Below are 22,958 nucleotides of genomic sequence, written 5' to 3' on the forward strand. Positions count from 1 at the left end.
TGTATAAAAACCAAATTGTGCAAAAATTAATACTTTGTTCACAGTTAAAAAATATGATTTCAACATTTAAATTTACGTTTAGCATGTCTGTTTTGAATACAACGTTTTTTTTTGTTGACAAACGGTCAAAAAGGCGTCACAGGCGAATACACACATGTAGTCCCAGAACATCGGGACGCACACTGACACTCATTTATCAAAAATAAAACTCAATCCACTTTTTTAGAATGTTTTTGATCCCATAACAGGGAAGTGGAATCAATAACATACGACAGAGTTTTAGAGGCACCAAGAAGAAAGAAGTCGTAAATTTACGAGAGCTCTTTGTTTTATTTTATATTACTTACACTGAAACATGGAAAGCCGGCTAAACTAACAAGAATCAGAATTCAGAATTTCTTTGTTTTTGAAACATTTCCAAAAATAAAACTTCTTAAACGCTCCACGTCTTTTACCTTCGAGGACGGCTGCGATAAACAGACAACTTCTGGGATTTTTCTCGTCAGGTTCTGTCTTTTTTCTTGTGAATTTACATGTTTTAAAGTCGTAAATTTACATCTTTATCCCCGTAATTAAATAGTTAGGACTTTTTTTCACGTAAATTTAGGACTTTAAAGTCGTAATTTAAAAAAAATTGCTTGTAAACTGCCCCTAAAACTCTGTCAATATAACATTCTAAAAAGTTATTTTAATTTTTGCAGTTTAATAAGTAAACCTCAATAGCATGCAGAATTTGATTTCCTGACTCGATGTTTCTGCTTGTGAGGCTTTTCTGAGACGTATAGGCGGTGTCTGAATTCTCACCCCTGACCACTAAAATCTATAAAGTGCGGCTCCATGTTAGTGCCCTGGATTTTAAAAGCAATCCGATGCCACGCTCACTACTGTGATTTAGTAAACAGTCAATATGATGTTATCGATTTCACAGAGGGAGCGTTTTACAATATATTTATGAATCTACCGTGTTCTGATGATTAAAAAAAACAGATTTAAATACATTTCTGGTCGCAAAAGTTGTTCAAACGCAATGCATTGTGGTCTATATTTGCCAATCTAGCGAGCATCAATGCACGGTGGTTTGTCGTAGGGACTTCTGGGAAAATTCCAGGGCACTAGATTCTAGAAAATGGCGAGTGCCATACATATATATATACATATATATATATACATATATATATATATATATATGTATATATATATATACATATATATATATACATATATATATATATATATATATATATATATATATATACATACATATATATATATATATATATATATATATATATATACATACATATATATATACATACATATATATATATATATACATACATATATATATATATATATATACATACATATATATATATATATATATACATACATATATATATATATATACATACATATATATATATATATATACATACATATATATATATATATATATATATATATATATATATATATATATATGTATGTATATATTTAAGACCGACATGTCAAACGTGAAACTAAATGTCTTCATTATTTTGTGCAAACTTGTGCACAAAGTTTCTTTTAATGTTTCTTTTTGACAGCAAAAACATAAAAATAAAAAAACACATTTGGGTTTTAAAAAATACTTTTTTTGGTGAAACACTTCATGACCGTACTCTGTTAATTGTGATAATAGAAATTATTAGGTTAGTCTTAAAAAAAAAGGATTACATTTAGAGTTTCTCTGAACTATTGTGTATTTATTAAAACTAGGTCAACCCTGACATTTGGTCAGTGCTTGACGAGAAGAAAACATTTGAGAGAAATTGTCACCCGCAGGCTAAAAGTTTCCTCACAAACAGCTTGGTTTTTTTTGTGCGTGGCAGATTTTGGTGCGAAAACATCCCACATTTTCAAAGCCTGCATGAGGACTTTTTCTCTTCTCTAAATAAAAAAAGTCTTTCAAGTGTTTTTTCCACACTTTCTCTGTCCACAGACTCCTTCCCATAATCCTTTGTGATCCGCGCAGCATCCCGCGTCGCCGTTTGCATCACCGTGACAGCTCGCCCGCACCCGGCTGCCGTCGGCCCCACCTGTTCCCTCCTTTCAGATGTTGGGATCTTCGTCCAGTTTGGTGAGGTCGGTGGCCGTGCCCATGAACATGCTCCGCCCCCTCTCCAGGCGGCTCTTCTTGTCCGTCAGCCGGAAGGCCTCCATGAACTCGTCGATGTCGATGCTGCCGTCTTGGTTGCTGTCTATGGTGACCGCCAGGTCAGAGATGGCCTCATCCGTGATCTCCATCTTCAGGTAGACGCTCAGCAGCTTCCAGGTCTGCCGGAAGTCCTCCATGGAGATGAAACCTGGAGGATGAAGAGGAGCGTGTGTTGACTGCAGCTGGGGGCGTGGCAGTAGATCAGTGGGTTAATCCTCATCTGGAACTCAGGAGGCCACGGCGCCGTTCACACGCTGGAGGTGGCTTAAAGGCTGAGCTCAGGAAACGGCAGACTCCTCACGCCTCCTCTGTGCCATATGCCTCGTTCAGAGCCGGCTCCGGTATTTAACGCCTCTTCCTTCTACCCAAAGTGGGAGGAGGATTCTGAAACCTACCAGGGAGAAGGTAGGATGGACCCTGGAGGGGTTACTGCTCCACAAACACCTCTGAAATCCATCCGTCTGTTTTCAGAATCCCTTTCGGGGTCAAGGGGTTGCTGGAGCCTATCCTAGCTACTGCTGGTGAAGGTGGGACACACCCTGAATGTAGGGCCACACACTCACATGCACACCTCTAGGTATCATTTAGACCCCAAGTCCAGGCCTCAAGGGCCGGTGTCCAACATGTTTTTCAACCAACCTGCCATTGAAGCTCCTTATTGGCTAAACACACCTGATCCAGGTAATCAGCAGCAAGTAAGGCAGGGTTTCTGGAAAGCCAGCAGGACACCGGCCCTCGAGGCCTGATTTAGGGACCCCTGATTTAGTTAGAGACCTCAATGAACCTATGCAGCCTGCCATGCATGCAAACTCCACACAGCCGGGATTTGAACCACACCCTTTCCTGCTGTGAGGCGATAATGTTAACCCTCCACCTGCTGCAGCTTTTCCTTCCACCAGCGGCCCTTGTACCTGAGTTGTCTGTGTCTACGATCCTGAAGATGGTCTCCAGCGTGGAGCGGTGGCGGTACAGCGTTTCCAGCAGCGTCTGCTCAATATGCTGCAAGACAGAGAAAGGAGAGACTCCTGACGGACGGCCACGATTCAGTTTCTTTTCATAAATGAATTGTAATATTTGTTTTGTTGGTTTTTTTTACATGTGCAGGACTGTTTCAGTCTGAACTGATATTTTCTCCTCCTCCTTCCACCAAACCCGAGGAGAACCTCTGAACATGGAACACACGACGGCGTGTCCTCCATCACGGCCATCGACCCCGACCCCCGCCGCTTCTTACGTCTGTGTTCGGCCCCTTGATGGCGAGCTCGTGGAACCAGGCGTTGTAGTCGATCATGCCGTCGCTGCCCTTGCAGGTGACCAGCTGGCAGCGGAGCATCCTCCAGGGCAGGTTGAGATGCATGACGCTCTCCACGGCGCAGGCCCAGTCGCTGAGGGACACCAACCCTGCAGAACAGGAAGAGGTTCTGTTCTTCTGCACATGGACGGGAAGAAAAGAACTCTGCGTGGTTCCAATAAAGAACAAAACCTTTCTTCTGGGCATCAGAACAAATTCTCTAAAGGGAGATTTTCTTTCCTTTGTGGGACAGCAGATCTGCTGCACCCAAAACCAAACAAAGAGGAGCCAGCTGGCATTTCGGTGAAACTCTGAGATGCTTTCATGAACTTTGTTCTCAGATGTCCTGAGAACAAAGTGCTCCCAGAGAGAAAAGGGAAGGGAAGAACAGGAGCCGTCTGACCTGACCAAAGCTCCACCCATTTCCAGGCTCCACCCACCTGCGTTCTCCGTGTCGAACCCCCTGAAGGCACAGATGAGGTCAGATTTGTGCGCAAACAGCTGCTCCCGCAGGACTTTGAGGGCGGAGCGCTCCGTGCGCCCGATGCTGGACAAAAAAAACAGCAGGTTAGAAAACGTTGGTTTGGTGACGTTCAGCGCCGGGTTTAAGACGGCTGCGTCATTATCAGCGCTTCAGCTCTTAGATAAAGTGTGTGCCATCATTATGGGGCTTAAAGACCAAACATGCACTGTTCTGCTGTGGATCTGTTTTCAAAATCTCTAAAAAGTTTTCTGATTCACTTCAGAGATGAGGATTGTTCATATCAGATAAAAGCCGTCCTCCAGCCAGCAAACAAAAGAGATTTTATTCCCTCCTGAATGCAGAGCCACACTCTAGAAGTTCCTAGAACATTTTTCAAAAGAACAGGCAATGCTGTCTGAAAATATCTGCATTTGTTTGTTCTTCCTGGCTCTGTCATGTCAAATTTAACATGTTTAAATGGGATTCTTGATTCCTATTTCACGCTTTTATTTCAAAGTAAGAGTCGACAATTTTAAAAAATGACCAAAGTTTCAGTTTTCTGAGTTCTGAGTTTTCCTGAGTAAATTTCAGGCCATTCTACAGCTGTTTGTGCGTTTTCTGGCTGATGATTCGGAACCATCGACTGTATCTGAGAGCTGGACTGTGTGACCCCTCCTCCCTGGCATTCCAAACAGGAAGTACCCCCAAAATCCCACAGGCTGTTTATGTTAACAATTGTTTATGTTTTTAGGGGTGTGTGAGATTTTGGCTTTTTGGAGCCACTTCCTGTTTGGAACGCCAGGTGGGAGGAGTCACTCAGCCCAGTTCTCGTACACAGTCACCGTTCTGGAGCTACCTGAGCTGAAACTGGGAAGATTGAGTCCGATTTTGTTGCCTTTCCGTGCAAAACTTTTGGATTCAATTAATCTATTTAACACCCCTGCTGTTGAGTGCGGGCCACCCTCATTGTTGACCCGATAGGGCATTTGGGCGTGGAGTAAGTAGCTGTTTTAGGCCCGGGCCATACGGGCAATTGCCCGGGGCGGAAAACTTAAAAGGGGGGGGGGGGGTGGCAGCTCAGCGCTTGTAAAAAAAAAACAACTAAGTCTGTGTGAAACCGCCACTGCACTTTCAGGGGAACGCTGCGCACCGCGGTTGGGGACCCCCACCTTTGTTTGGCGGTGAGCTCCCTGGTCATGCTGCTGGCCTGGTACTGAATCACGTAAGGCTCCAGGTCCGGACCCATCTTGACGTAGGCCCCCCGGTTGCTCCCCACGTCGTAGTAGTTGGAGGCAGAGAATAGAGTGAGGACCTACAGCGGAGAGGAGAGAACAGTGATGCAGCGAGTGCAAAGGAAACCCCTCCCCCCAAACGTCTCCCGGGGGGGTCACTGACCCTGCGGTTGTGGCAGAATTCGTAACCCTCCTGCTTGCACTCGTGGGAGCGGATGATGAGCTGCATGTTGTGTCTGTTCAGGAAGTCCTCGGTGATGTCAGGCCCCCAGTAGCAGCCCCCGCCCCGCACCTCGTTGGGTTTGCAGCCGTTTTGGGTCATGGGGTCGCTCCACAGCAGGTCCAAGATCTGGTGACAAACCACGGTGAGGACGTTCCCTTTAGATTTATGTATATCCTCTGCAGTTCAAGTTTTGACTACAAGTCACAAAAAAATGCAAAATAAATACGAAAAAGTCGTATAAGTCACACCCCCCCCCCCCCCCCCATATGTGGTAGTTATTTACTCATATCATTCAAAGACACGTGTGTATTTGTGTTGTGTCTGTGTGTATCTGCTAAATGGTTTGTAGCACTCTTCTACCTTGTTTGAAGGCCCAGAGCGCATCCACACACACACACACAAACACACACACATAGCAACTTACACTCACCAACACACACTCACCAACACACACACACACACAACGCATATAGACACTCATATACACAAACACAGGTGGTGCAGACGTAGAGTGGTTGACCTCTGATCTGAGGATTGGAGGTTTGATTCCTGCCTTTTGTGCCAAAGTGTCTTTGGGCAAGGCATTAAACGTCACATGACTTCTTCAAGTTATAGGTTGGCGCTATCAGTGTGTGAACGTGTGAGTTTGTGTGTGTGTTGGTATGTGAAGTTGCTTTGTGTGTTGGTGAGTGTGAGTTTTTTTGTGTGTGTGTTGGTAAGTGTGAAGGCCCGTACACACCGGGACGAATATTCGCCAGGCGTTATTCGCCAGCGTTTTTCGCCACGTTTTTTGTGTTCACACCCAGGCGGTTTTCGCTGACGATGAGCCGAGCAAACATGCAATTTCCTTCCCTGACATTAGATGGCGCTTAATGTAAACAGAAATACTCCTGTACACAAGGTGGCGCTGCGCAACTTTACGCTTCTTAAAGTCGCTTTTCACTCAGAAGAAGAGAGCAAGTATTTACGCGCTTGTCAGAATCATACAAAGAAAACATGAATATTTGTTGCTAAATGTAGTTGTTAATATGTTGCTGTGTGTGTTTGTGAGTGTGTTTTTGTGTGTTGGTGAGTGTGTGTTTTGGTGAGTGTGAGTTTTTTTGTGTGTGTGTTGGTAAGTGTGAGTTGCTGTGTGTGTTTGTGTGTTTTTGTGTGTTGGTGAGTGTGTGTTTCTGTGTGTGTGAGTGTTTTTATGTGTGTGTGTGTGTGTGTGTTTCTGTGTGTTTGTGAGTGTTTTTATGTGTGTGTTACTTTTTATATTGATTACTTTTTCTTTTGTGTATTTTAAGTTTCTTGCAGCTTGAAAACGAAAATAGTGTAAAAGTAATCGAGTCAGATCCACCAGTTTAGTGTCATAAATATCAGGAAGTGTTTTTTGTTTTGTTTTTCATTTTTCTAACTAAACTAAATCTGTCTTTCCTGTTGGAGTAAAATCCTGAAAACAGATAAATCCAGTTTCTCATGAGGAAAAATATCCAGAAAATTCCACACAAACGTGAAGAAATTCTTCTAGATTTAATCTTCATCTGCCACACATCCTCATCATCGTCGTGTGACGTGAGCGGCCGTGGATGTTTGCCGTTGTTGTGGCGTTCCGCTGATGGCGTTCTCCAAAAGCAGCTTGGAGGCGGCAAAGAGATTAAGGCCATGAGTGATTACAGCAGACGCGGGCGGCCCGTCCTCAGAGAAGAGGGTTCAGACCTGTGACTGAAGCACGTCCAAGCTCACAACTTCTGACTGAGCCGTCCTTTACGCCATGACACATGTAAGCATCTCAGGACTCAACGGGATTTAGATGTTGACAAGCTCCAGCCTGGAGCTTCAGGGCAGATTCCCACAATTCCAGAGATGTTTTAGTGTCTGCGGCTGAAGAACCAGATGATCAAAGGTGGAAGTTTTCAAAATACATTAACTTAAATCACGTTTCACTCAAAGGTTTTTGTTTTTTCAGAAATAATTAACAAAATGAAAAGAACAAGATTGGTCAGAAGAACTATTCTTGCTCTGAAACCTTTTTTTAACATCTTGATAATCTTTTTTTTTAGGATACTTTTTCTGTAGTTCATGTTATTCAAGTTATAAACTGACCAATCAGGTGCCTCTATAAAAGTGGGAGGAGCCTTCTGGCCCCCCACCTCCAAAACCTTCGATCTACAGATTTGGTGTAGCCCTCTTTCAAGTGGTAGGGGCGTGGCCTTCCAACAAGCTCACTCCTGATTGGTGAGAGTGGTTGCCATAGAAACTGCTTAAATCCCTGCTCACTGGCCACGTGTGGTTCCAACATGGCGGCATCCATAGTTGAAAAAACAGCGACCGAATTGGCTTTATTTGGTTGGAGCCGGGATAAACCATTTTCTATGGATGACGTCACACTCATTTGACATGAAATCTGTTTTATTTTCTGAATCTAACTGTTTTTACTATTACAAATATCCAAACAATAATGTTTGTAAAATGTTAGAGGAATTTTTGGTTTCTCCATTTCTTAAAGTTCAATAAAGGTTTAAAAATCCTCCTTTCAGTTTATATTATCATTATTATTTTTTGTATAAACTTCTCGTTTATACATGCTGTCAGAGTTTGCTGAGTTTTTTTGCCCTGGTACTTTCAGGAACCCCGTCTGATTTCTGGCTTCGCTCATTCAAACGTCCTGAAGGATTTCCTTCCTGCCTGTGGGAACAGCAACCGCTCACCTGTCTCCACTCCTCGTTGGAGTTGTCACTCCTGACAGAGTCCGTGGAAACGTTCAGCGCCTCTTTTTCTGACCCGCCTTCGTCTGACAGGAACACGGACTGTTTCCTGCTGGGGATCTCCAGCTCGTTGTCCATGTTCATTCGGAGGCGTCCAGAAAAGTCCTGCAGCGAGCGGTTCTGAAAGCAGTTCCGGGTTCCCAGAGACTTGGAATATGCCAGTGAAGCCCGACGCTTGAAGACCCTGCTGGTGCCCCAGCCCTCGTCCCCGATGTCCATGTCCATGGAGAGCCCGGACAGACTCTGGTTCCTCTTCTTGGGAGGCCTCAGGGCGGAGACGTACTGAAACAGAAGTAAAGGTCAAAGTGGACTGTCAGAGGTCAAACGTTGGTCCTCCTTTCAGCTCTCTTACGCTGTGCCTGTCCAGTTTCGCCAGGACGGCGAGGTCAGTGGTGTCTGAGATGCCTCCGTGGAGGACCAGCACCTTCTGGTCGATGACGGTCGCCAACGGCAACCAGCTGAAAATCTTCTGGAGCAGCTTGAGGATCCGTTTTCCATGAACCTGAGAGGAAGAGCAAAATAAACCTTGAATTATTAATCTCTCCTTTTACTTTTTGTGTTTTGTTTCCCTCAGAAGGTTCCTCCAGACAGAAACCAACTCTTCTGGTGGAACAGGGTCATTGCAGTGGACCCTCCCGGGTCGGGCTATTTGCTTTGATCAGGGGGTGTCCCGTGCTGATTTCATCTGATTCATGACTGGGTCGATCACTGGTGTGGACCGATTCTCAAAATATTATTTCCTCACGTCAGCATCAAGCCAGGTTTCCACATGGGTTTATATAAAGTATACATATTTATACATTGATTTTATTTAAAGCTGTTCTTTATTTTATTAATAGTAATGAATAAAGTTTTGCTTGATTTGATTTAATGTTTTGATGTTTTGATTTTATTTGATTTTTTGCTTTGATTTGGCTTAATTTAATGTTTTGATCTGATATTTTGCTCTGCTTTGATTTTTTTTTACTTTTATTTAATTTAATTTAATGGTTTGATTTGATTTTTTTTTACTTTGATTTGATTTAATTCAATTTAATGGTTTGATTTGATGTTTTGCTTTGATTTGTTTTTTTTTAACTTTGATTTTATCTTATTTTATGTTTTGGTTTGATTCTGTGTTTTGTTGAGTTGTGATTTGATGTTTTGCTGTCCTTTGCTTAGCTTTGCTTTGATTTGATTTGTTGTCCTCATCTCCTGTTCTCTGTGGGTTCTCCTGAAGTTCACCCCACGTTCTCCTGTGGTTCTCCGTGGAATGGCCACAGCTTCCTGTGGACCACCTGGACCATCCTACCGTTTGATTAGTTTGAGTAGTTCTTTAGTGTCTCTGTTTGAGTTTTCAGATAATTTTAGGCTAAGGTTGCCTTGACGACCGTGCAGCCCTTTTGCTTGTTTTCCACTTTTTTTGGGGTGTTTCTGTCTGCGCTTTTTGTGACTAAATTGTGAGTTTTCCCTAAAAGTTTTCCTGGTTTTCCCTGCGTCTGGGTCGTCCTGCGATACCATGACAGAAGGAGGGGCAGATGTCTCCACCCACTCTTGTAGGTACAGATTTTACCCAAAAATGCAGACCCTGGCGAGCTCAAGGAACACTGAATTTGTTCCTTTCGGGAAGCAGCAAATAACAGCAGCCACAAAAAAAGATAAATAAAATGACAGAAAATGGAAATACCTCTTTGTTGTGTGGTTGGAAAAACACAGAATTGGTGATTAAATCCAATAACTTTCAATTCTTATGTTCACTTTTCAACATATTAAAGTGTTCAGTCTGACTCAAAGAGGAAGTGAAACTCCCCGGCGTTTGGAGCGACTCCTGTGACCCGTCAGGAGGCAGATGCCCAGCACTGATCTACTTTAATGACCTCAAATCCTCTTAGTTGGCATAAGGTCTGAGCAGCATTGTGTGGGTTGCATCAATGTCCCTGATCACATTGTTGGCAGTTTGATCATCTGTGACGAGGCTCTGTAACAGCACATGAGTGGGGTGTGATGGAGGAGGGTAGACCTACCCGGTATTTGGTCAAAACCTCCTTGGTGAAGCCGTATCTGAAACAGCAGAGGGAGAAGAGAAAACAAAGACTGAATGACACCCGAGGAGTTTGGGTTCTGGACTCCATGGATGACAACACGTGGCGTTTGTTATTTCACCTCAGGTTGATGATGTGGTCCTCGTGGTTTCCCCTGTTGAGGTAGACGTCACTGGGATAAATGAGCAGGAAGGAGAAGAGGATGAGGAGGATCTCGATGGAGTCTTTTCCTCGGTCCACAAAGTCTCCATTAAACACGTAAGGCTTTTCCAGGGAGGGCATCCCGTTCTGGGTGACAAACAAAAACGATACAGACTTATTGACTTAAACATCTACCTTTTTTATTCTATTTAAGCCGTTGAGATGGACAATGCACTGTAGGCAGGGGGGGGAGCCTTCTGCCCTGCATTAAAGATAATGTTCTGTGGCTGACCATCCAAAAAAGGAATACTTATGTAAACTCTTATGTACTCTTATATAAGGTTCTATGTTGCTAATAACCAAAAAAGGAGAATGTCTTGATATGTTTATGATGTTTCTATGACTGACCCCCAAAAGGAATGTTTAATATAAAGTTTTATCCTGTTAAGGGAGGACTCTGTAGAGCATATCCTGACAATGTTTAGAATTTTATCCTATCCTGTTATGTTACTGACCCGTAAAAGGAGTGCTCTGTAGAAGATATTCTGACATGTTTATGATGGTATAGGATGAGTCTACGTAAAGGGTGAGCCTGCGGGAAGGGACCGGCCCTCCTTTTCCTCACGCTCATCAAAGAATATAAAAGATAAGGAAGCCCAACTTTATTCAGAGTCTGCTGTGGGTTACGTACGAACGCCCAGCCGGAGTTTTGTTTCAAGCCACTCTATCGGGACTGTTGGCTCTCCAGTCCGTGTGTCACGGTAGGGGCAGATGAAATGTTTTCTGTTGAAACTGCATGGCTTAAACTCCTGTGTTATGTTGTGTGACTGTTTTGAAGCGGGGAATAAAAAGACACATTTTATTCTAGCTTGCAGTCTTTGAGTCATTTGTTTCTGCTCAGTGCCTACCTCCCTCGAACCTGCAAAAATTATTTCATAAAACAGCCGTTTATTTCTTTCAAACCCAATTTCTACAGAAAAAGGTCAGCAATTTTCTCAGAGGGTTGTTGTTTATAAAAATCTAAAGCTAAGAAACTAAAAAATCTGGAAAATTAAAGATCCAACCTTGTAGAAAATCAGCAGGAGGTCCTCCAGCTGTCCATGCAAGTCTCCTGTCAAGAAAATAAAGATAACTAGAAGGAGCTGCATTTCCAGAAGAAAACGTAGGGTTGAATGTAATATTGCTGAATGAGAATGAATCTTAAAGGACAATAATTGGCAAAAATAACATAAACAAAAAATAGAAGTGATCAAAGTTGACCATAAATAAAGTGAAAACAGCCCAATAACAAAAAAGATGTTTGTGTAAAATGCCAGAGCCGGGTATCGAACCAGCGAGCTTCTGCACCAAGGATTCCCCATTTATTTCAATGGAGGCAGAAATCCTGGAATGTCTTTTTTTCACCTAAAGTACTTCCTGTCAGGACTTTTCTGAAACTTTTCCTACTTTTACACAATTGAAATATCTGTTCAGTTTTTACATTTCAATGCAACTTTAATTGAAAATGTCTGTTTTTTTAATCCAGTTTTGCCTGAATTTCCTGTCCTTTATTGTGAAAGTCAGAGGAAGTGAGCGTCTGGTGCGGCTGGTCTCACCGCAGATGGTGACCTCTTTGCTGTGGCAGGTGGAGATGCGGTTGATGTTGGGCAGCATGCGCAGCAGCCTCCAGGTCTCCAGGAGCAGCTGCAGGACGTAGCGCGAGTGCAGCTGCTGCTGAGACAGAGAGTGGTTAGCCGAGGGGGTCAGGAGGCGGAGCCACTCTGCAGCCAAGCGGCGTGTTGACCTGCTGCTCATTTTCAATGGACAGAACTCACAAAATCAGTTGAATCCCATTCACATCTGTACAGACACAGTGGACATGTCCCACGATTCTTTTTTGTGGCTTTTTTTTAATTGCCGGCTTCTCATCTATGTCACGTTTTTATTTTTCTACATTTTTCTGTAGATCTCAGTCTCTTCATGTTTCCACAGACAGTCTGGAAGGTTTGACCCCAGCATGACCCAGACCTTTCACTTTTCTCGATCCACATTTGGTCCAGGATCATCCAAAAAAGCCCAGTTTATAGCACAGCACTCGTGCCGTGTGACGAGTCCTGTCGGCTGTTGATGCACCAAAAACTGAGCCGCAATGATCACAGATTAAGACCAAACATGGCCGCTTTTGAGGGGATCTTTGATTACTGATAACTGTGCAAATAAAGTCTGAGTCACATAAACCTGTACGGGTCAACCCCCCCGTACGGGTTTTTGGGGTTGTCCGGGTCCGTGGAGGATCGTAGAGAGGAGCGGCTCAGGTGTGTCTGTGTCAAGGGACAACGTGAAAGTGGAACGTACCGTTGACGTGCGTGTGGTTAGTGTATCATAAAGTATTCGTAAGGATAATAGAAGTTCCACGCCGCTGTGACTTACGGGCGATGCTGTCGTACGGCGTCCTCCTTACTGACCGCGCACACAATGCTGCACCCACGGGGTGTGCACGTGATCTGTAAGTGGCCGTAGGACGTCCACACATTTCTAACAGTCAGGCCGCAGCAAAGAGCGTGAACAGCACTAACGGACTCCTTACGCTCCTCGTGTGACGACCTGTCGCCCGAAGCACGAGCGTAGAAAAAAAACGTGTGCGACATTTCTGCTCCATGGGTTCACAGAGCGGTCTACCAGCCTGATATTCTGTGCGTGGCCCGTACCGGTTTTTACATTTATCGCCAGTAAACAGCTGGGACTGAAGCCCTACTTTGGTTGCATCATGATGTGGGCTTCATTTTGCATTTCGAGTTTAACTGTGGGGGTTTTTTTGCTTTGGGTTGTGAGGGTTTTACTTTGAAACTGTCATAAAGCCTTCTCCCGATTCTTGTGAACCTGCCTTCTTGTTCCTGAAGGCATCCAGGAGGCCGATGGCCTGTTCCAGCGTGAGAGGAAAGGTGAGGTGGGGCCCCGAGTAGACCTCAGGAACCTCGATGTTCTTGTAGCAGAAGTACCTCTCCCACTCTGCGTCACGGCAAATGTCGTTCTCTCTGAAGATGTGTGAGATCAAATTCCCTGGAAGTGAAACACATGTTTTTCAACTCAAACGTTTCTTTAGGCAGCGTGAAGAGACGCTCTGGAGCGGAGCGGAGGCCTTACTTTCACTGCTGGATGGTGTGAAGTTGTCCATGAGGTAGCCGAGGAAATTGTAAAGCTGCAAAAAGCACAGGTCCATAGGTGAAGCTGGAGCTTCTGGACCATCAGAGCAGACTGCACCCCCCCCCCCACACACACCTTGATCTGAGCCTGCTCTCCAGAGTACTCGATGGACTGGAAGATGTTCCAGGTGTATCGGCGCCTCATCTCTGTGCGGGCCACGTACTGCCGGTACCATCGCTGGATCAGGACGGCAGCTCTGATGGCTGAGGGGGAAAGATCTGAGTTTGTGGTGATTGTCTGTCCTCAGATAATTGAATCGGTTAGTTCAAGAGGGGCCCAAGTCCAAGAGGTTTGTTTTTCCAGGAACTGATTTTAACTGCATAGCTTAAAGGGAGGCTACACCAAAAGATTCATACTTTACCCAGATTTAGCTCCAGTTCATATCTTACAAATGCTAGAATATGAAGCACCTCCCTTTTATCATTTCAGAGGACTAGCAAACTAAAGTCTCTGGACTTTGGCCCTTCTTGAATTAAACAGGGGCGCTGAAATATTGGATAACTAGTGCTGCCATCTATGGGATAAAGCTAAACCCATGCAAGAGAGGCCCAAGTCCAGGAATTATGCACTCAAAATGTCAAGCATAGTCAATACATGACAACGGACTTGGGACTTGTTTGCACAGAATCAAATAGCTTTTCCCTTGAAGGCCATAGAATATATACTATCTACATTTTGAAAAATCTTGGCCCCTTTTGAACTAAACGATTCAATTTACTACAGATTATGGTTAGGAAATCAAACATTAACCTTATGTTACCAAAGAAAGTACATTTCTATGAAAACAACCATGTAAATTTTTTTTTACAAACATTTGTATTTTTCTTCAGTGAGATGTTGCCAGATTATTCCATCTCATCTAAAATGTAAGTGAATAAAACTAGAAACATGACTTCAGCTACTCCACAGGACTGAGATCAAAAACCCTAAGAGGGTCACTTCCTTCGATTGACTGTATCAGAGAACTGGACTGAGTTGGACATGAGGATTATCAGGAACATGTTAAAAAATGTATCAGAGTCAGAACGGTTCTTCTGACTGAGTTATAGATGGCTATTTTCTATTGAAGTGGATGGGATTTTGGCTGGGATTTTGGATGGGATTTTTCTTGGAGCCAGCAGGGACGTCGGGGGGGGGGGGGGGGGGGGGTTCACTCTGGCTCCTCCTCAACCGAAGAGAGAAAACTTCTTTGTATTTTTACATCAAAACTTCACAAAAACCCAAATTTATCATTTTAAAAAAGTGAAAATACCAACAATGAAAACGGGCAACAATAAGAACAAACCAAAAATTCCCCAGATCACCATATCACTGTGCTTCCACCACCGTGTTTCATCATGAGAGCTGCTTAATAAGCCTATGAGGGAGTTTCCAATGCTGCTTCAGCTGCTCAGAAGAGACGTGAACTTTCATCTAAACTTTGACGTCATCCTTTATTTGGATTTTGGAGACATGTTTATGTTGTCTTTCTTACGTTTGTGGTGCCACTTCTTGGTAATTAGCAGAATAATCGAGTTTCCAATGCTAAACAACAACAACACAACAGAAATTCACTTACTTGTGACCGCTGCAGGCGGCAGACCCAACGACAAAAGTAATAAAAGTAAATAAAACAAAGTCAAGCTGGGAATGTGGAGACAGCAGAAGGAGCAGATTCATGAAGCTTCGCTGACGTTTGAAGGTGTTACCTTTTCTGGAGTGTTTGTGGAACTGGTTAGACTTTGAGACCCCACATCCCATGACTGTTCCTGTTGGAAGAAACCAACCGATGGCTAAAATGCCCCCGTTGTTCGTCCACTTGACATGTATCTGCTGAGACACTGCAGCGTCAAATGTGAAGCCAACGTGACTTGTTGCAGCCACACGTCCCACAAAGCTCCAATTGTGAGGCAGACTCTTCATTCATGCTGCTGACGGCTCAGCTGCTGTCGGAGCTGTGTAATCCTGTTATCTGACGGGTTTGCTGCTAACGTCTATGATTAGCCCCAATCCTTGTGGCACTGGTTTGTTTTTTTCTGAATTCTATGAAAATTTACATAAAACGGTTTAGCCTGAAGCTGGATTTATGAAAACATGATCAGAAGATCTACTTTTAATGGATTCATCTTACTAAAATGAGGATACCGTTGGCTTTTTGTTAGGATCATCAGTGACTGGGTCCTCTGAATACAGAAATCCTTCTTTGATTGACGGCATTTAGCTGAAGACCTAGGGTGAGAAATTGGAATCTGCAGTGTACTCACACGGACAGCCTCCTCATCCAGAAACCACTTCCCAGGCAAACATGCAGTCTGTTTGCAGTTTCACAGAGATTTTGAGCAGCCGTCTGCTGCGTCGCATCCTTCAGCAGTCCGCCAGGAGGATCAGGTGAGAATGTCCGCCACCTGATCCAGGTCCGCCTCAGGTCTGACTGCGTCCAGCTCCTCTGCACTCATCTGAAGACTCTTTAATCTTTGGTCCTTCTGTGCAGTCACATAATCAAAGCGCACGGCCACAAGTGGATTATTTGAGCTAATGACTTGATGAGACTAGAGGCGTCTTTATTGTGGCAAGAAGGAGGTCACTGTTTGTTTTCCTTGTTGGAGGACATCGTCTGAACAGGTCAAAGCCGGCGTTTCTGCTGATATCGTTTACCAAGCATAAATATTTCTTCTCAAATTGATTTTCTTGCACGAAAATAAGAGGCTATGAATAAAGGCAACATTTCAGAAATTAGAAAGAAAACGTTTTAATAAAAGTAAAACTTTCTTTGCATTAATTGTTCAAGATTATGTTTATTTCCTAATATTATTATTATCATGAACCCTGAAGAAAACGGTTTTCTTCTGGGCTTTTAAAGCTAATTTGACCTTTTTGTTTGTTTGTTTGTTTGTTTGTTTGAGGTGACAGCAAGTAATAGCAGCTACAAAAATAAAAAATTGGAAAGAAAAGATAGAGTTTTGTTACTGACACTGAATCAGGTCTGTTTCTACTCTTTACTACTTTTCTTATACGATCATCTCCTTGACCACCTCTACTCCAATGAGATATCTGTCATATCATTATGTATATCGCAAAGTCAGATGTAAACTATAGACAACACCTGTAACAGAAGACGTCATCATTTTTAGGCTCTTGAATGTAGCCTAAATCTGACATGCAGCGAGTAAAACACCGTTAAAGTCAACATTTTGCAACATTAGTCAGCAAAGTTTCCATAATTAGCTTTACTTTAGAAAACACACAGTTTTGAGTCGTTACTTTATTTTATAGATATAAGTTATCGTTGAGTTTCAATATTCAACAGTGACCGTGAACGCGCGAACACTGCTGCTCTTGAACGCCTCTCTGCTGGTGTGTAAACAGTAATGGCGGCGTGTGTCGCGCGCGCTTGCTGCTTGTTCGCTTTCTTCATGAAGACCCGCTAGCTAACGTATGTCTTTTGTTTTGAATAAAAGGCGGGAATCGCTCATCCCGTCTGGAAATATGAAAAAAATGGCGGGAGGGTCTCCCTTCGGGAACCGCGGTCAAGTGAGCCGACATCTGTGGAATCGCGGTCTGGCTAGCCGGCACTGACTCTTTGCGTGCGCGTTTACATCATAGTTTACGGTACACACGCCCAGCGAGCTAAAAAGAGAGAGCGCTGATATCACCCATGTCACGGTTACCCATCATCAAATAACATGGACTGTGCTCAGAAATCAATGAGAGCTATTGCAATCCAAATATTGTCATTTGATGGACATTCATTTAGATTGCGTGTCTGTTTATTCCGTAATAAACTACCAGAATGACGTGTTTTGCCTGAAATATAACCAATCAGACAGATTCTAAAAGTGAGATTTAACACTAACAAGTGTTTTGTGGGTGGTTGAGCATGACATGGAATGGAATCAAACAGAAATGAAGAAATTCCACGTAAAAGGGCAACATCTGGTCTTTCTAAAGTTGCTTCATTTAAGGTGATGTAAAACTTTGACTGGATTATTGTTAGTAATGATTTTCACTAACATCACAGCAAGTTTGAAGAAAAATGACTGAAGAAAATGAGAGAAAGTGACATTATTGGCCAATTCAGGCCTCCTCATTTATAGAGTATAACATGTTTAAACCTCCATATTAGGTTAATACATGGTTAGAGTATTTTTTCTTCAAACTTGCTGTGATGATCATGAACATCATTACTAACAATAACCCAGTGAAAGTTTTGCGTCACCTTTGAAAAAAGTGGTATTTTGGATGCTTCACATGTTATTCTCTAACTATGATGGAGCCTGAATTAGACTATAATGTCAATATCTTTACTTGACAATATAGGGCTCTTAATAGCTGAGCACAGTCCATGTTATTTGATGATGGGTCACCGTGACATGGGTGATATCAGCGCTCTCTCTTTCCAGCTCGCTGGGCGTCTGTACCGTAAACTATGACGTAAACGCGCACGCAAAGAGTCAGTGACGGACCGCGGTCCTCGGGAGCGTCTGAGGTTGAGTAACGTTAGGACGAAGAGGTCACGTATAAAAGTTCAGTAATGTCTTTATCAGTTCGGACATTTATGCGATTAATTTGAGTACAAATGTCCACTTGACACGGCCGTGAAAGCAGCGTAATACCAGAAATGCGGCTGTAAATGTGCTCGTAGTAACTATAAGTTTACTTTATTGTTGACAGAGGCCGTTTGATGTAAAAAAAAAAAAAAGTTTATAAAATAAATGAAGAGTTTTAACGGCTGCTTTTAGTTGTTGTGGATCAGGGCGACTTTTTCTAATTTTTTTTGACAGTCAGACTGTTAAATAGATAATAGAAAATAAAAACTATAAACCAACCCGGAAGAACCTAATGCTGCAATACCCCAAAATAGCCACTAGGTGCTGCTTTTAGAAAACTGGACAGCATTTTTCCATTCAGTCAAATGTTAGAAATGTTTAACAGACATAAAAATGTTCAGTTTAAAGTTTTTAACCCCAGTGTAATGAAATATAATAAATGAAAATAACTTTATTTGCATTTTATGACACATTTGCCTCCAAACTAATCTATTTAGTTTAAATCCGATGTTTGTTTTTTAAGTATATATGAAAGGACAAAATGTATCATGTGAGAAAAGCCAAAGAACAGAGAAGGCCTTTTATTGCAGCGTAATGATCCTTTTTCATGCTTATAAAACAGGGAGGGGACGTTCGGCTGCTGCCGCTCCGCCTGACTCACTGCTCCGTCTTCCAGCTCTGCCTGAGTCCTGAGGATGAAGATCGCCGTGCTCGGAGCCACCGGGCAGACCGGACAGTTCCTGATCAAACAGGCGCTGGAACAAGGTCACACCGTCACCGCCATCGTCAGGAACCCGGCCAAGCTCGCCGTGCACAATGACAATCTGAAGGTAATAAAGCAGGTTCAAAGGTGTGGGGCGCTGTTCCTCACGGCGGCCGTGGAACGGCGTCCTGCGTGTGTTCCTGTGTTATGAACCGTCTGATGGAAATGTGGCGACGTTTTACCAAACGCCAACCACTGATGAGCGAACCTCAGGCACTAATTTGCTCTTGTTCACAGATTAGAAGCTCAAATCCGACAAAAAGCACAAACCGTGTCTTAATCCGCAGCTGAAAGTAGTTCCAGTTTCACTTTTTTGTTTTTGGTGGGATGATCTCCGGGCCTTTAGGTGGTGAAGGCGGATATTTTCGCCGCCGAAAGCCTCAAGGATCATTTCAAAGACCAGGATGTGGTCATGTCCTGCCTCGGTTTCCCCGCCTCCTTCTTCTCCGGGGTGACGGGCTACACCATGTCTATGGCCGCGGTGGTCAGCGCCATGCGAGAGGCCCGTGTCAGCCGCCTCATCGCCATGACCTCCTGGTACACGGAGCGTAAGTGAAGGCTCTGTTCTCAACTCTCCTCTCTCAGCTTTTGGCGCCCATTTTTTCCCCCTGAAGAGATTCAAGTGTTTGGAGAAACGGAACCCGAGAAAGAAAACACAAAGTATTTCACATTTGTCACGATAATCTTCCTAAATGCGCTGAAAGACGAGAGTGGCGAGTAAAAAGTGCATTTTCTACGAGTTTTGGATTGGATTAGCTGGAGGTGACGTGGAGATCACCTCCTTCTTATTCCTCCAGATGTTTCCTGTTGGAACCAAAAAACTCTAGCTGCAAACAAATGTTCCTTTTTGCTCCTCAAGTTTTTACCTTCTCCAAATTTAAAAGTGAGAAATGTTTTTAGATGCACCGGTTCATACTTCCTGTATCTTACCTGTTCAGTGGACCGACAGACCACTCCCCCTTCTACCTGCGGGTTCGCAGCACGTGTAGACTTAGATGTCGTCGTCCATGTGGAAAAATACCAAACCTCTGAAATGCTGGAGACACTCAGGCTTAAAATTAAATAAACACCACTCAGAAGTTTAGTCATGGCGAGCGAAACCGGCCGACTGTGCTGCTACCGAGACCGAACCCTTTGATGAAGGACAAACCGGTTCTGAGGAGGAAATCCACACAATTCCAGAGCATTGAGTTTGAGTCCTTTAGTTTCTGCTTGAGCGACGATTCTCCCGAACCAAATGTTAAAACCTGCATCCTGTTGGTCAGCAAACTCTGGGACCCAGTCGTCGTACCTGATCCGGTTCCTCCTGCTGCCCATGATCAGAAGCGTCCTCAGCAACATGTACGAGATGGAGCAGTCGCTGGCAAAGACCCAGGACATCAACTGGACCGTGGTCCGGCCTCCCGGCCTCAAGAACCTGCCTGCTACAGGTGAGCGGGGGGCTGCGGAGCTTCTCAAAGCTTTGAAGGGTGTTTCTGATCACATCCATCTCTGCAGCTCAGGAGTTTCTGACCCACGAGGGATACTTTGTGCCCGAAAGCAACAACCAGCCCCCCCGCAGTGCCGTCGGGAGGGGAGACGTGGCGCGCTTCATGCTGTCTCTGCTGAACAGCAACGCCTGGGTGAAGAAGGGAGTCGCCATCACCACCAAATGAAACGATGAAGGAGAAACCCCCATCAGATCGGACTTTACTAACCTGCAGAACCAGCGTGGAAAAAAGCAACATTTTCAGGTGTTTTGTGAGAATCCTTTGACTTCAATATTTTGCTGCATAACATTTTTTTTAAATACATGTTTAAACAAAAGTAATACATACATTTAAGTAAAAACCACACAAATCAGCGCAAATTTTAAAGTGAAATTCTTGCAAAGCTGAAAAACACAGCGACACGCCTTATACACTCTGATGAATGTACCTTTTTCTTTTGATAAAAAAACATTTATTAGATCCTAACAGGCTGAAATGTCCTTATGTACTCTGTTTACTGTTTAACATGCACGTGCCATCGTACTCTGTGGTTGCAGTAAACGCTTCTGTCCACATGGGGGCAGTGTTCTGTTATTTAAAACTGATTTTCTCCTCTGTGATGTTTTTCTGTGAGGTCACCTAAAGAGAAAAAAAGAATGTTGTGACGTGTAGAATGTGTCCACGCAAAATAATAAAAGCATAAGAGTTATGAGTTATATAATTATCAGAGGGGGGGGAAAGCAAAACTAGACTTAAAAACCAAACAAACACATTTCTTTGTCTCTGAATAAATCATTTTGATAAGTGAGTCTTACCAAATACGAAGCCCATTGAGATGAAGGTGGCTGTGATTTTGGGTGATATGAATAAAATTGAATTGAAATGAGTCAATTTTTGTGCTGCAGCGCCAGTTTGTGGACTATTGAAGAACTCCTCTCTGACATTTTAGATGCTAGACTTAAAAAAATCTAATTTTAGATTAAATTATTTTCCAATTTAAATGTTATTTGTCACATACATATATAGTATAATATGCAGTGAAATGCATAGCTTTTTAAGGAACTGCGCTGCCATTTAAATCGGACATTTTCTAAATATTTTTGTTTAAAGTTTGATCTCCTTCCTCATAATAAAAGCTTCTTCTCATGAATGAATGAATGAATGATGAAGCTTTGTTTGTCAGATGGAGTATCAATGCAATGAAATGCTTAAAAGCTGTTTGACTCCCCAATAATTTATACATACAATAGTAGTACCCTGTAAAAAAAAAAAAATGCAAAATGTGAAAAAAGGAAAGTGAACATTAATAGAACCGAATACAGGTAAAAGGTTCCAGGTGTAGGTAAAATTAGTCGAGTTTGGAGGGTGTTATTGCTGCACGTGTCCGGCCTTGACCCTATTAGGAGTTCATCAGATTATTTTGTTAAAGAAGATTTTCGGGCATCCCATAATGCACCTGCTTGGTTGGCTGGGATGGCACAACGTCAGGAAATCTGCAGCAGCCGTTGTCATCCACCGAGGAGGACAACAGTTTTCTCAATGGAAGATCAGGACGGATGTCCCAAGTTCTCACATCCTGATCAGTTTTTAGGTGATGTGGACCAGATCAGATCAGATCAGATCAGATCTGGTCCACAGATTAAAATGTTTGAAGATCTCCTGGATCTTAAATCCTGTGGATCCTCTGCAGAACTTCATCTGATCTTTCAAATCAGCAGGTTCCCATGTGGAGAGGCCTTTTGCAGGGTGGTGCTCACACAGATGACTCTTCAGCTAAAAGCATTTTGACAGACCCGGCAGCGGTGAGGCTTTTGTCTGGTGTGGAGGCGGCGGCGACGTTTTGAGCAGAATCGTTTGTGGAAAGCCTTTTTTTCTGCACGCGGACGGCTCCGCTCTCTCTGTCTGAGAGACTCAAAAACATTCTGAGTTTCCCTACTTGATGAATCTTGATAAGGCTTTTTCTGAGGTCTAAAAACGATCCACGCATTTAGACAAGGTTTAACTGAGGAAAATACAACAGTAACAAGGGTTACCATGGTGACACACAACGTCGTCATGCTCCAAAGGTCCCCCTGCTTCAACCAGCACATGTCCGGTTCTGGCTGAAGTTCTCCAGAGACCGCCTGGATGATCCAGAGGAGGACTGGAAGAAGGTCATGGGGTCAGAGGAGAGCAAAGGGAATGAACTCTGTGGCGTAAACGCCACCTCTTGCTGTGTTTGGAGGAGGATGAATGCTGGGCTGCATCCCAATAACACTATGACCAGTGTGAAGCACGGGGGTGGAAACATCATGATGTGGGGCTTTTCTGCACAGAGGACAGGACAATCGATCCGTATTAAGGAAAGAATGAACGACAGCGCCCGCGTCCTATTGTGGCTAAATTCGAACATTTCAAACAGAAGGAGTTGGTGAAGGGCCGCGGACGGGAACTGAGAGGCACGCATTACAGCGTGAATGACCAGTTCCCGGCAGAAATCCTCCGCAGAAGGAAGATCCTGTTCCCGCTGAGGAGGAAGCATCTTGCTGCTGGTTCGAGAAAGATTGTGGCCGTTGACAAACTTTACGTGGACGGCCGGCTGTTCCGGGACCCGGAGATCACCCCCTGGCTGTGCTGAAGGCTTTCAGATCCGCGCTGAGAACATCTGCGCTGCCCAGAAGAAACCCGCTAAACTTACTTCAATGAATGGAAAACCGGAT

General features: G+C 43.6%; 2 protein-coding genes across 13 annotated transcripts; one reads left to right on the plus strand and one right to left on the minus strand.

Moving 5' to 3' along the window:
• Nucleotides 1–1,724: 1,724 nt before the first annotated feature.
• On the minus strand, nucleotides 1,725–15,901 carry LOC101171918 (serine/threonine-protein phosphatase with EF-hands 2-like). 4 transcript variants are annotated; one of them, XM_078953329.1, is made up of 17 exons: nucleotides 15,745–15,901; nucleotides 15,190–15,249; nucleotides 13,577–13,704; nucleotides 13,442–13,496; nucleotides 13,182–13,357; nucleotides 11,914–12,028; nucleotides 11,383–11,429; nucleotides 10,299–10,465; nucleotides 10,160–10,196; nucleotides 8,509–8,658; nucleotides 8,100–8,438; nucleotides 5,347–5,532; nucleotides 5,121–5,263; nucleotides 3,929–4,035; nucleotides 3,432–3,598; nucleotides 3,109–3,196; nucleotides 1,725–2,345 (listed from the first exon to the last, which is right to left on the minus strand). In XM_078953329.1, the coding sequence occupies exons 2-17, from the start codon at nucleotides 15,239–15,241 to the stop codon at nucleotides 2,092–2,094; spliced, it is 2,211 nt and encodes a 736-aa protein (XP_078809455.1). In that variant the 5' UTR covers nucleotides 15,242–15,249; nucleotides 15,745–15,901; the 3' UTR covers nucleotides 1,725–2,091. The 4 variants fall into 4 exon arrangements, with proteins under 4 accessions (XP_078809455.1, XP_078809456.1, XP_078809457.1 ...); XM_078953330.1 differs by having other exon boundaries at nucleotides 15,190–15,310; nucleotides 15,745–15,876; XM_078953331.1 differs by lacking the exon at nucleotides 15,190–15,249 and having other exon boundaries at nucleotides 15,745–15,874.
• On the plus strand, nucleotides 15,729–21,150 carry LOC101158701 (flavin reductase (NADPH)). 9 transcript variants are annotated; one of them, XM_020705649.3, is made up of 5 exons: nucleotides 15,729–15,868; nucleotides 18,650–18,857; nucleotides 19,137–19,338; nucleotides 20,056–20,220; nucleotides 20,288–21,150. In XM_020705649.3, exons 2-5 carry the CDS (start codon nucleotides 18,723–18,725, stop codon nucleotides 20,443–20,445), a joined length of 660 nt encoding a protein of 219 aa, XP_020561308.1. In that variant the 5' UTR covers nucleotides 15,729–15,868; nucleotides 18,650–18,722; the 3' UTR covers nucleotides 20,446–21,150. The 9 variants fall into 9 exon arrangements, with proteins under 9 accessions (XP_020561308.1, XP_004072096.1, XP_004072091.1 ...); XM_004072048.5 differs by having other exon boundaries at nucleotides 15,751–15,868; nucleotides 18,704–18,857; XM_004072043.5 differs by lacking the exon at nucleotides 15,729–15,868 and adding an exon at nucleotides 16,813–16,913.
• The last annotated feature ends 1,808 nt before the right edge of the window (nucleotides 21,151–22,958 follow it).

The sequence above is a fragment of the Oryzias latipes genome, chromosome 9 (genome assembly GCF_053564925.1).
Source record: "Oryzias latipes strain Hd-rR chromosome 9, Olatipes_Hd-rR_3.1".
NCBI classification, from domain to species: domain Eukaryota; kingdom Metazoa; phylum Chordata; class Actinopteri; order Beloniformes; family Adrianichthyidae; genus Oryzias; species Oryzias latipes.